Below are 11470 nucleotides of genomic sequence, written 5' to 3'. Positions count from 1 at the left end.
AGCCATTAAAAACTGAAAGTCATAAGGAAATGAATATTGGTCAAAATTTTGAGTAAAGAATAATTTTCTGTAATGGTTTTTTTGATTGCAAAATAGAATGTTTTGAGAGTGTGATGAAAGTTACACAGACCCTGCCCTAGAATTATGCAAATGTAGACAAAAATTTTCCATATAAATTTGGGAAATACACGGATTCCCATTGAGACCACCCATAGATTATCGGTAAAAAAGTTCTATTTAAGCTGAGAAGACATAGAAAAAAATACAGAGCAAATAGTATAAATATGAAGGTAAAATAAATCACATCATGTAAAACCAAACAAAAATTGGGGGAAATGTTATAAAAACCATATGACAATTTTCAGTGGCCATTGAAATGAACATTTATAATGAGCTCAAATGTTTATAAAGAGCTTCCCGATGAATTAGGAAATGTATACATCCTTTATTAAGAAAAAGCACAAAATAATGCATTCTACTCACATGAAACTTCATCTGTATCAAAAGATTGCAAAGAAAAGGGGTGAAAATTAAATATTCTAAAATGTTGAACACCACTGCCATTGTCGAGATTTTGATTTATAGTTATTTCTCTTAACTTTTTTTGTTTTCTAAAAGCGCTACTGTTACTGTTTTTCTTCTTTTTCCTCATCAGTTTCATGGGTGCTTGTGTTTATGATCATCTGTGAATGGCATGGCCTTCATTCTTCACAGAGGTGGTGGAACCTTGATCTTACACGTAAGGCCATCAAACGAAGCAAAGGCAGAGACGTGGGAAGGAAATACTGATACCTAAGTATTTGACAAAGCAAGCAATTATTCCCCGATCAAGGTAACAGAGAATTCTAAGATATTAAAGAATTCCTCAAGTTTAATGCCCATGTCCTTTTTCGGATACAAACACTTCCAAATATTGTACGGCAATTCAAGAACAAACAAAATCAAGAATGCCAGAACAAGGAAGACCAAGTCTTAAAGGGCCAAGAATGAGCCATGAAATTACTTAAGCAAAAAGGTCTAGGCGTTCCGTTGTGGCTCAGCAGTAACGAACCCAACCAGTATCCATGAGACTGCAGGTTCGATTCTTGGCCTTGCTCAGTGGGTTAAGGATCTGGCATTGCTGTGAGCTGTGGTGTAGGTCACAGACGTGGCTTGGATCTGGCGTTGCTGTGGCTCTGGTGTAGGCCAGTGGCTACAGCTCCAATTCGATCCCTAGCCCAGGAACCTCCACATGCCACAGATGCAGCCTTTAAAAAAAAAAAAAAAAAAAAAAAGTCTCAATGTTTGCAGTAAATGCCAGCTGTATTTCCAACCTACGCTACACAAAAATCTGGACATGAATGGAAGTTCTTCAATAATTTTCTCTCTCTCTCTCTCTTTTTTTTTTTTTTTTTTTTTTGTCTTTTTGTCTTTTTAGGACTGCACCCGCAGCACATGGAAGTTCCCAGGCTAGGGGTCTAATTGGAGCTGTAGCCGCCAGCCTACACCACAGCCACAGCAACGCGGGATCCGAGCCACGTCTGCGACCTACACCACAGCTCATGGCAACACCAGATCCTTAACCCACTGAGCGAGGCCAGGGATGGAACCCACAACCTCATGGTTCCTAGTCGGATTCGTTTCCGCTGCGCCAATACAGAAACTCCAATTTTCTCTCTTTATATATTTTATTTTATTAACAAAATTGAACTTTTAAAAATAATGCTGTAGCAGATACATAGACAAAGAGGACAAACTATGGTTACGAGTGAGGAGAGGGGAAGATACAAGCTGGGAATGAGGGACTGGGAGATACAAACTATTGGGAGTAAGACAGGCTCAGGGATGTACCGCACAACGCAAGGAATACAGCCCATATCGTGTAATAACTGTAAATGGAAAAGAACCTTTTAAAATTGCATTAAAAATAAAATCAAAAAAATAAAAACAGTACTTTAAGTAGATCATTAATCAAAACAGGAAACAAAGGATATTCCGAAGAGGTACTGACCTTTTCGCTATGATTTAAAGATAAGATTTAAATTAAAAAGCTTATAAGTTTTTCTGAGGCTTTCTCCCTTATTAGTGTTTTCAGTGTAGTCCTGTCTAGATTAATCATTCAACCTCTGCATCCTCCTATGCAAATAATAGCACTTGTTTGGTGAGGATTACATGAAATGGGCTGTGTCAGAAACAATTTGTCGCCTATAGACACTGTTGAAAGGAAAGCAAGCCAAGGTTCTCCTGGTGGCCACTTTCTTTCTTAAGCTCCCCAAGAACAGGAAAAAAAAAATCTCCGCCCTTAAACTTTACCTCCTGAAAGTCGGGGTTCTTTGTATGTGCACATGTCTTCTGCTCTGTCTGCATCCCCCACATATTAAAAAAATCTACCCAAAATTTCAAGGACACAAAGCCATGAATCTTGACTTTTATTCTGCTAAAAGCTTTATCTTAGACTCTATTTGGGCTCTTCCATTGTTCTCAGATGAACTTTTTCAAGAGTCTCAAGTGGGTTCAGGATACAGTACACTAAAAAGGACAGAGTTGGAGTTCCCGTCGTGGCGCAGTGGTTAGCGAATCCGACTAGGAACCATGAGGTTGCGGGTTCGGTGGGTAACCCCCTTGCTCAGTGGGTTAACGATCCGGCGTTGCCGTGAGCTGTGGTGTAGGTTGCAGATGTGGCTCGGATCCAGTGTTGCTGTGGCTGTGGCATAGGCCGGTGGCTACAGCTCCAATTCAACCCCTAGCCTGGGAACTTCCATATGCCATGGGAGCGGCCCAAGAAATAGCAAAAAAAAAAAAAAAAAAAAAAAAAGACAAAAAAAATTAAAAAAATAAAAAGGACAGAGTTATTGGTGGTGATTCTTATAACGCTACACAAATTTTGACCCTCAGCTGAGCTAACCACAGCCTATTTTGGTTTTCCTTAATTCAGGTAAATTCTGAGGACCAGACAGTCCATAGATGGGTACCACGCTGAGAATAACCAATAGCTCAGGGTTTCAGGTGTCTGAGTTCGTCCTGCTGGGGCTCCCGGGCATTCACGAGTGGCAGCACTGGCTCTCCCTGCCGCTGGCCCTGATCTACCTCATCGCTCTTGGTGCCAATCTCCTCATCTTGATCACAGTCCAACATGAGCCTAGTCTGCACCAGCCCATGTACCAGTTCCTTAGCATCTTGGCTATGGTGGATATTGGTCTGGCTACCACCATCATGCCCAAGATCCTGGCCGTCTTCTGGTTTAACGCCAAGACCATCAGTCTCCCTGAGTGCTTCGCGCAGATGTATGCCATCAATGCTTTCATGGGCATGGAGTCAGGCGTCTTTCTCTGCATGGCTATGGACAGATACGTAGCCATCTGCCATCCGCTTCGGTACCCCTCCGTAGTCACTGGAGCGTTTGTGGTCAAAGTCACATTGTCCATGATACTCAGGAATGGCCTGTTGACCCTCCCAGTGCCCGTGCTGGCGGCTCGGAGACACTACTGCTCCCGGAACGAGATCGACCACTGCCTGTGCTCTAACTTGGGGGTCACCCGTCTAGCCTGTGATGACATCGCTATTAATAGGTTTTACCATTTGGCTTTGGCCTGGATTATGGTTGGGAGTGACATGGCTTTGGTCTTTGCTTCCTATGCTTGGATTATCCGCTCCGTGCTGAGGCTGAACTCTGCGGAAGCAGCATCTAAGGCCCTGAGCACCTGCAGCTCCCATCTCACCCTCATTCTCTTTTTCTACACAGCCATCGTTGTGGTATCGGTCACCCATCTGGCAGGAAGAAAGTTTCCCTTCATCCCCGTTCTCCTCAACGTGCTGCACAGTGTCATCCCCCCAGCCCTTAACCCCATGGTGTATGCGCTGAGGACCCAGGAACTGAGAATGGGCTTCCAGAAGGTGCTTGGGCTGGCTGGGAATGGGGCTAGGAAATAAGCCCGCTTTAAATGGCAGAAGTTTATCGTTTGGTATTGCGGAAGGAGCACAAGCTTTGGAGGCCAACAGTTCAGACTTTGGAGCCCACATCTCCCACTTGCTAGGGTCATCCGTTCAAATTAATTTACCTATTTGTGTATAGCACTTACTAGGTACTGATTGAAACACTTCACAAACATTAACTCATGGACTTGCCATAACAATCCTATGAAGCAAGACCAATTGTTATTTACACATTTCGCAGATGAGGCAAGAAAGTTGAGAAACTTGCCCAAGGTCAAATGGGAAGGAAGTTGTAGAGTGAGATTGGAATCCAAGCAAAACTGGAGCTTCCGTCGCGGCTCAGTGGTTAATGAATCTGACCAGCATCCCTGAGGACACAGGTTCCATCCCTGGCCTCGCTCACTGGGTGAAGGATCCGGCATTGCCGTGAGCTGTGGTGTAGGTCACAGGCGTGGCTTGGATCCTGTGTTGCTATGGCTGTGGTGTAGGCCTGCAGCAACAGCTCCGATTTGACCCCTAACCTGGGAACCTCCATATGCCACAGGTGCAGCCCTAAAAAGACAAAAAAAAAAAAAAAAATCTTTAAAGGGACATAGAGAGACTGGAACACTAAGAAACTAGTGAAAATTTGGGGGCCACGACCAGAATGCAAAAGAAAATTCAAACTTATTTTCAGTTCCAAAATATAACAAAAGCTTAGAAGTTGTCACTCCCTTAGATCAAGACAAAGCTGGACAAACTAAAAATTAACCACTCTTCTGGACCCATCAGAGAACTGAGGTCACAGGGCTAAACAACACCCTGGAGTCAGAAAAACACCTCCCCCTGGGTGGGATAGGGCTCTGTGAATGTCTTCTCCTGGAGAGGAGGCCCCTCTCAGGGAGAATGCTCCGGGCTTATCTCACAATCCGTTCTCAGATCCTTACAATGAGAATCTGCTGGAGTCGCTGGGTGTAGAGTGCGGAGCTTTGCTAAGACGGCAGCTCCAAGTACTTCTCATTTTCGTGCTAGTCGACACTCATCCTCCGGGATTTGTCAAAATTACCTTTGAAGTCTTCCCACCAGTTTATGGCTCCAGCAGCTTTTGCTCCCTTTTTGTTTGTTTGTTTTTGTTTTTGTTTTTTTGTCTTTTAGGGCAGCATGCACTGCATATGAAGGTTCCCGCCCCGGGCTAGGGTTCAGATTGGAGCTATAGCTTCTGGCCTACACCACAGCCACAGCAACGCAGGATCTGAGTTGAGTCTGCGACCTGCACCACAGCTCACAGCAATGACAGATCATTAACCCACTGAGCCAGGCCAGGGATCAAACCTACGTCCTCATGGATACTAGTCAGATTTGTTTCCACTGAGCCACAATAGGAACTCCAGCTTCTGCTCCTATTAGCCAGACTCTCTGCATTCTATGTATTCACCGTCTGTCCAAATGTGGGGCTAGAGCTAGCCTGCAATGCCAATTCTTGATGAATCCAAGGAAAATCATTGAATTTCCTTTTTTTTTTTAGCTTTTTGTTGTAAGAGTAGTGTGATGATTCAAAGTTCTTTGTATGTCAGAAGCTCTAGTACTAGATTATAACTAAAGTACAAAATACATACCCATGAGTCCACACTGATTGTAAATAAATGATCCTATATGTATACATTATATGTGTGTGTGTGTGTGTGTGTGTGTGTGTGTGTGTACTTTTGTCTTTTTAGGGCCACATTCACTTCATATGGAGGTTCCCAGGCTGGGGTCAAATCAGAACTACAGCTGCCAGCCTACACCACGGCCACAGCAACACCAGATCCGAGCCATGTCTGTGACCTACACCACAGCTGATGGCAATGCTGGATCCTTAACCCACCCAGTGAGGCCAAGAATCGAACCTGCATCCTCATGGAAACTAGTCAGATTTGTTTCCGCTGAGCCCTGAGGGGAACTCCCCAACCAAGCTTTTAGACACAAAGAACAGATGTGTGGCTGCCAGAGGTTGAGGAAGGGGGCAAAATGGGTCGAGGGGTCAGCAGGGTCCAAACCTCCAGTCATAGATAAAGAAATCAGAGGGCTGTAATGCCCAGCATGGCAGCGCTGGTTCATCACAGCGTGTTGCATAGTTGAAAGTTGCTAAGAGAGCGTCCTCATCACCAAAGAAAGTCTGAGACCATGTGTGGGGATGGATGTTAACCAGACGTATTATGACCATTTTGCAATATACACAGATCTTGAATCACTATATTGTTCACCTGAACATAATATAATATGTTGACTATGCACCAATATTTCTTTTTATTCTAATTTGAGTGGGCCATTGCTGCCCTACTGGGTTTCTTTCTGCTATGATGCCTATTCAGGTAGTTAGCATGGAAAACATTAGCAAGAGCAGTTTCTTTCTTTTTTTTTTTTTTAAGTAGAGTTGGTTTATAATGTTGGGCCCATTTCTGTGGTACAGCAAAGTGACCCACTTATACAAACATATACATTCTTTTTCTCATATGATCTGCCATCACGCTGTATCCCTGAGATTGGATAGAGTGCCCTGTGCTATGCAATAGGACCTTCCTGCATATCTATTTTAAATGCCATCATTTGCATCTACTAACCCCAAACTCCAAGTCCATCCCACCACCACACGCAGTTTCAATGCAATGATAAGATTTTACATGACCATAGATTAAAAAGTGAAGAAGTCAGGGTAACACACAAAGATGACTCTGAAAAGAGAGTAGGTCGTGAAAGGCAGATCCTGAGGATACAGGAATGAGACTGGAAGGTGCCATGGACAGACTTAGGGAGAAGTGTGTGGAACAGAGATTTTGTTTTAAGTTGACCATCCTTAGAATCTTCATTTACTGAGGTGCATAATATGGGAGAGGAGAAGACGGTTGACGGAGGGGAAAAGGATACACTCAGTCCTGCTGTGTCACTAGGTAAGAACATAGAAATATGTCCCAACACCAGCAATGTGTTACGAAACCCTATGAGCATAACTGAATTGCGCATTTGCCTTTGGGCAACTTTGTCCACTAGTTGCACTGGTGGAATGCAGAAAACTGCACCAAGCTGGCGACAAGCCGCCTGGAAGTACAGCAAACACACATGTGCACACACTCTAATATCCACCAGCTACCTTTGTTCACGTCACAGCTCTCCAGCTGACTTCAGATAAAGTTCCTTTTACCACTTCAAATAACCCACCAGCTGCCACCCTTTTACCTGCCGCCACAAGCAAGTTCGGTGCCTTTTCGAAAAAGTGTCACCATTTATATTGCTCTTATTTAACATGTGTAAAAGTCGGCTACTGTTTATTGTTTGTTTTCTCTCTCTTTTTTAAAATATGTCACTAAGTTTTGAGTACTGCGCTCATAACTCCATTTTTCCATAAATCCTGGGGATTTCGTGTGGGATTTTTGCACAGCACGGTAATGTTTCAGAATCCGTGTGCCACATTATAAAAGAACTGGCTGCCCTTGCTAGAGTAAGTGGGGAGGAACCCAAGCCTAGAACACACCTCCACCAACAATTCAACCTGGCAGAGCTGTCCACCTGGCAGCCCTGCCCCCAGGACTAGGCTTAAATAGGACTGTTCCCAGGATCACCAAGACAAAGCTTCAGAGCCACCAGGGGCCGTCCTGCCAGCGTGAGTAAACAGCCCGCCCCAGGGGTGCTTCCGTGAGACTGAGGGTTGCCACGGGATGGGCCAGGGAGGGTCAGACCAGGACCAGGTCATTCCCACGGTGATGCTTCACCAAAACCCCAGGCGTGGTAGAGAGAGGGCTAGATCTGCTCTGGGCAACAAACGGCCAAGCAGAGGCAGCAGGAGTCAGGAGAGGGGAAACAGCCCGAGAGGAAGCACCGGCCCGCGGCCATCCATCTTCACGGCCCCCTGCAGCAGCAAGTGAGCCAGCCCATGCCAAGGCAGTGGGAGCAGCGTCGGTGGAGGCCGTCCATCCCCCTAGGAGTCTGTCCTGGCCTCGAAATCTGGCTCGCTCTCCTCGGATCTCTCAAGCTGTCTTTCTTTGCCTTCCATCCGTCTCTTGACCTGGGCAGAGGGAAGAGCTGTATCTGGGAACAAGGCCAAGGACATGAGCTCTCGTCCGTGGTGGACGTGATGGGACTCTCCAGCCAGAGGACTGCACGAAGGAAACCTCTTGGCTCTCACAGCGTCGGACACACAGGAGGCTCGCAATAAAAAACTGGTGAGTAAATGGGCAAACCAAGTGATTCTTGAGCAATAAATGCTAAAGCAAAGATTCCCCAAATCAGAGAATTTTATGAATCGCAAGGTTCCATTCTTTCATGATTTCGACACTGTTTGTTCTATTACACTCTTTGTTCTAATACACTGTTTGTTCCATTAGTAAAACGCCACCACCGTCAGCGTGAAATTTAACAGGCGTATTAAATCAACCAAGCGGAGAAAATACGATGGGCTTCTATCACTATTTTCTGATTAAAAAAGAACAGAAAAACATAAATAAGAGATACAACACCTGAAAAGGAGGAGTCGAAGTTGTCATTTTTATAACATTTATGAGGTCTTACAAGGAAATCAGAGAAAAAAACGAAGTAAAAGGTGTTTATAACGGACGATGAAATAGACAGACTCTAAAGCAAAATAACAGAAATCAGCAGATTTCCTACCACTAGCACCAATTAATTAGAAAATCTACTCTAGAAACAAAGTCCACTCAAAAAAATTTTAAATATAGTAAGAGAAAATAATGTGAAATATTAAGACATAGAAATAATACCTTTAGTGACAGATATTAAAAAAATTTTAAGTAAAGAAAGAGATGCAAAGAATGACTGAATAATAAAGAAAACATTTTTAAGATGTCAATTTTATAAATTAATATTCATATTTCATAAGATCCCAATTAAATGTGATATTTAATATTTAAATATTTAATATTTTACTATTTTAATTTAATATTATTTTATAATAAAATAATTTTATATTCTATTTATATATTTATATTAACATAATATTTATATTAAATTTAATATTTAAATTAAATATTTAAACACTAATATTTAAAGACTCTATTCTGTCTTTCGTACTTACCTCCTGAGAAATCAGACTGCTCACAATGATTGTGTCCCCTGCTTTGTGTCCGATGTCCTCCTGTTCCAAGTAAAAAACCATCGTTGAATGACATGAAGCGAATAACTGACTCCTCTCTGACTCTATGGTTCTGCTGTAATCTTCCTTTGAGGACCTCTTTCGTCCATCTCAGTTGCTCTTTCTGAAAATTTTCCAGACACAAAAGAGATCTGGGAAATACCATGATCAATGGACGTGCGAGTCAACAGGGCATCTTTAAAGTAAATCTGAATCTCAGCTGAAAACTTAACCAAGATTCCTTCTCATTTCCCTGTATCTACAGACAGACACTAAGGATTAAGATGCCTCGAGATGTGCATACCTCCCAGAGTGCTACCAATAGCTCAGGGTTTCAGGTGTCCGAGTTCGTCCTGCTGGGGCTCCCGGGCATTCACGAGTGGCAGCACTGGCTCTCCCTGCCGCTGGCTCTGCTCTACCTCTTAGCCCTCGGTGCCAATCTCCTCATCGTGATCACCATCCACCATGAGCTTAACCTGCACCAGCCCATGTACCAATTGCTTAGTGTCCTGGCTGTAGTGGACATTGGCTTGGCTACGACCATCATGCCCAGAATTCTGGCCATCTTCTGGTTTGATGCCAAGGCCGTTAGCCTCCCTGAGTGTTTTGCTCAGATCTACGCTGTCCACTGTTTTACTACCATGGAGTCAGGCGTCTTCCTCTGCATGGCTGTGGATCGATATGTAGCCATCTGCCACCCACTCCGGTACCCCTCCGTAGTCACTGGAGTTTTTGTGGTCAAAGCCGTGGTATTCATGGTGCTTAGGAACGTCCTGCTAACCATCCCAGTGCCTGTACTGGCTGCCCAGAGATGCTACTGCTCCAAGAACGAAATCGAGCACTGCATGTGCTCAAACCCGGGGGTCACTGGCTTGGCCTGCGATGACATCACCATCAATAGGTTTTATCAGCTGGCTTTGGCGTGGGTCATTGGGGGAAGTGACATGGCTCTGGTCTTTATTTCCTACGTTCTGATCTTTCGCTCTGTGCTGAGGCTGAACTCTGCTGAGGCAATAGTCAAGGCTCTGAGCACCTGCAGCTCTCATCTCATCCTCATCTTCTTTTTCTACACAACCATTGTTGTAGTGTCCATAGCCCAGCTGGCCGGAAAAGCCGTTCCCATCTTCCCTGTCCTTCTCAACGTGCTTAACATTGTCATTCCCCCAGCCCTTAACCCCATGGTGTATGCTCTGAGGACCCATGAGCTCAGAGTGGGCTTCCAGAGGGTGCTTGGGTTGCATGAGAACGTGTTCCAGAAGTGACACCACCTTAAAGATGTGCTGTGCTGCAAAGGAGCACAGGTTTTAAAGCCCAACAAATACAGGTGTGAATTTGATCTTCCCCTTTCATTAGGAAATATAATGTGTTAGCTAACACATGAACAAAAATTCACGTCTCTTGAAATAAAAAAAAAAATTATAAATGAAAATAAATATAAGAGGTAATTCCTGCCTACGCAGAACTACATACATGGCTTTCAATGGGAAAAAATTTTACATTTAAAAGTTGCAAGCATGGAAATAACTCAGATGTCCATCAGCTGATGACTAGATTAAAAAAAATAAGGTCTATCCATATTTTAAATATTTTTAGGCAACAAAAAGGAATGAATCACTGACACTACCAACACCTGCTACAGCATGGACGAACCTTTAAAACATTATGCTACTTAAAGAAGCTAGACATAAAGGTCATATATTGTATATTTCCATATACATGAAAGGTGCATAATAGGCAAATCCATAGAGACAGAAAGCAGACAGTGTTTGTCAGAGGCTGGGACGTTGGGCATGGGGAGTGACAATGACTGCGAATGGGTAACAGATCCCTTCTTGCAATGATAAAAATGTTCTAGAATTGGTGAGTGGTAGTTGCATAACTCTATGACTATATGAAAAACCATTGAATTGTACCCTTTAAATTTACAGTATGTGAATTAAGTGGTTGTTTTTTAAAATGTAGCCAAATTCCTGTCTAACAGTCAAAGCAGCAGATCTTCAATCAGTGGAGTAAAAAATCATTATGTGTGGCAAGAATGTAATAAACTCTTTTACAGCTTGACAAAGGCTGTCCTCCTTCACATTCTGTGGACTCCATTTGTACTGGAACCAAGACGCTTTTTGGAATAAAAGTAATGAGACCATCTGCCCCATAATCTCTTCGTTTTGGAGTTTAATATAATATGACCTTCCTTGAGGAGTGGATAAAGACGATCCCAACAGAGTCTAGACCTATCTGCATCTCTTTGTTGTGAATTTCTTTTTTTAATTGAAGTATAGTTGTTTACCAAATTATATTCGTTTCAGGCTTTTTTTCACACAGATATAATAGAGATGACAGATGGAGGAGGCTCGTTCCCATCCTCCCCGTGGTTTAATATCCTTGCCCTTCCTGCAGTCTGGCTTTTAAGTCTTCAATCTGATGAGAACGTAAGTTCCAGTTTTGCTTACAACC

General features: G+C 43.4%; 2 protein-coding genes across 3 annotated transcripts; both read left to right on the top strand.

Moving 5' to 3' along the window:
- The first annotated feature begins 2943 nt into the window (after positions 1–2943).
- On the top strand, positions 2944–3909 carry LOC102164515 (olfactory receptor 56B34-like). Its single transcript, XM_021102646.2, has one exon. It carries the CDS (start codon positions 2944–2946, stop codon positions 3907–3909), a length of 966 nt encoding a protein of 321 aa, XP_020958305.2.
- Positions 3910–7491: 3582 nt separating this feature from the next.
- On the top strand, positions 7492–11081 carry LOC100519856 (olfactory receptor 56B34). 2 transcript variants are annotated; one of them, XM_003129464.5, is made up of 3 exons: positions 7492–7531; positions 7942–8090; positions 8975–10432. In XM_003129464.5, exon 3 carries the CDS (start codon positions 9301–9303, stop codon positions 10276–10278), a length of 978 nt encoding a protein of 325 aa, XP_003129512.2. In that variant the 5' UTR covers positions 7492–7531; positions 7942–8090; positions 8975–9300; the 3' UTR covers positions 10279–10432. The 2 variants fall into 2 exon arrangements, with proteins under 2 accessions (XP_003129512.2, XP_084834433.1); XM_084978307.1 differs by having other exon boundaries at positions 7494–7531; positions 9282–11081.
- The last annotated feature ends 389 nt before the right edge of the window (positions 11082–11470 follow it).

This window comes from Sus scrofa, chromosome 9 (genome assembly GCF_054392235.1).
Source record: "Sus scrofa isolate SSC_HxYL_T2T_F1_AM1 chromosome 9, Sscrofa_HxYL_maternal_Yorkshire_Landrace_v2.0, whole genome shotgun sequence".
Lineage (NCBI taxonomy): Eukaryota > Metazoa > Chordata > Mammalia > Artiodactyla > Suidae > Sus > Sus scrofa.
This window is presented reverse-complemented; position numbering and strand designations above follow the sequence as displayed.

Bases quoted from the DNA above. Each gene is read 5' to 3' on its own strand.
- LOC102164515 (XM_021102646.2), top strand. From the start codon at position 2,944: ATGGGTACCACGCTGAGAATAACCAATAGCTCAGGGTTTCAGGTGTCT.
- LOC100519856 (XM_084978307.1), top strand. From the start codon at position 9,301: ATGCCTCGAGATGTGCATACCTCCCAGAGTGCTACCAATAGCTCAGGG.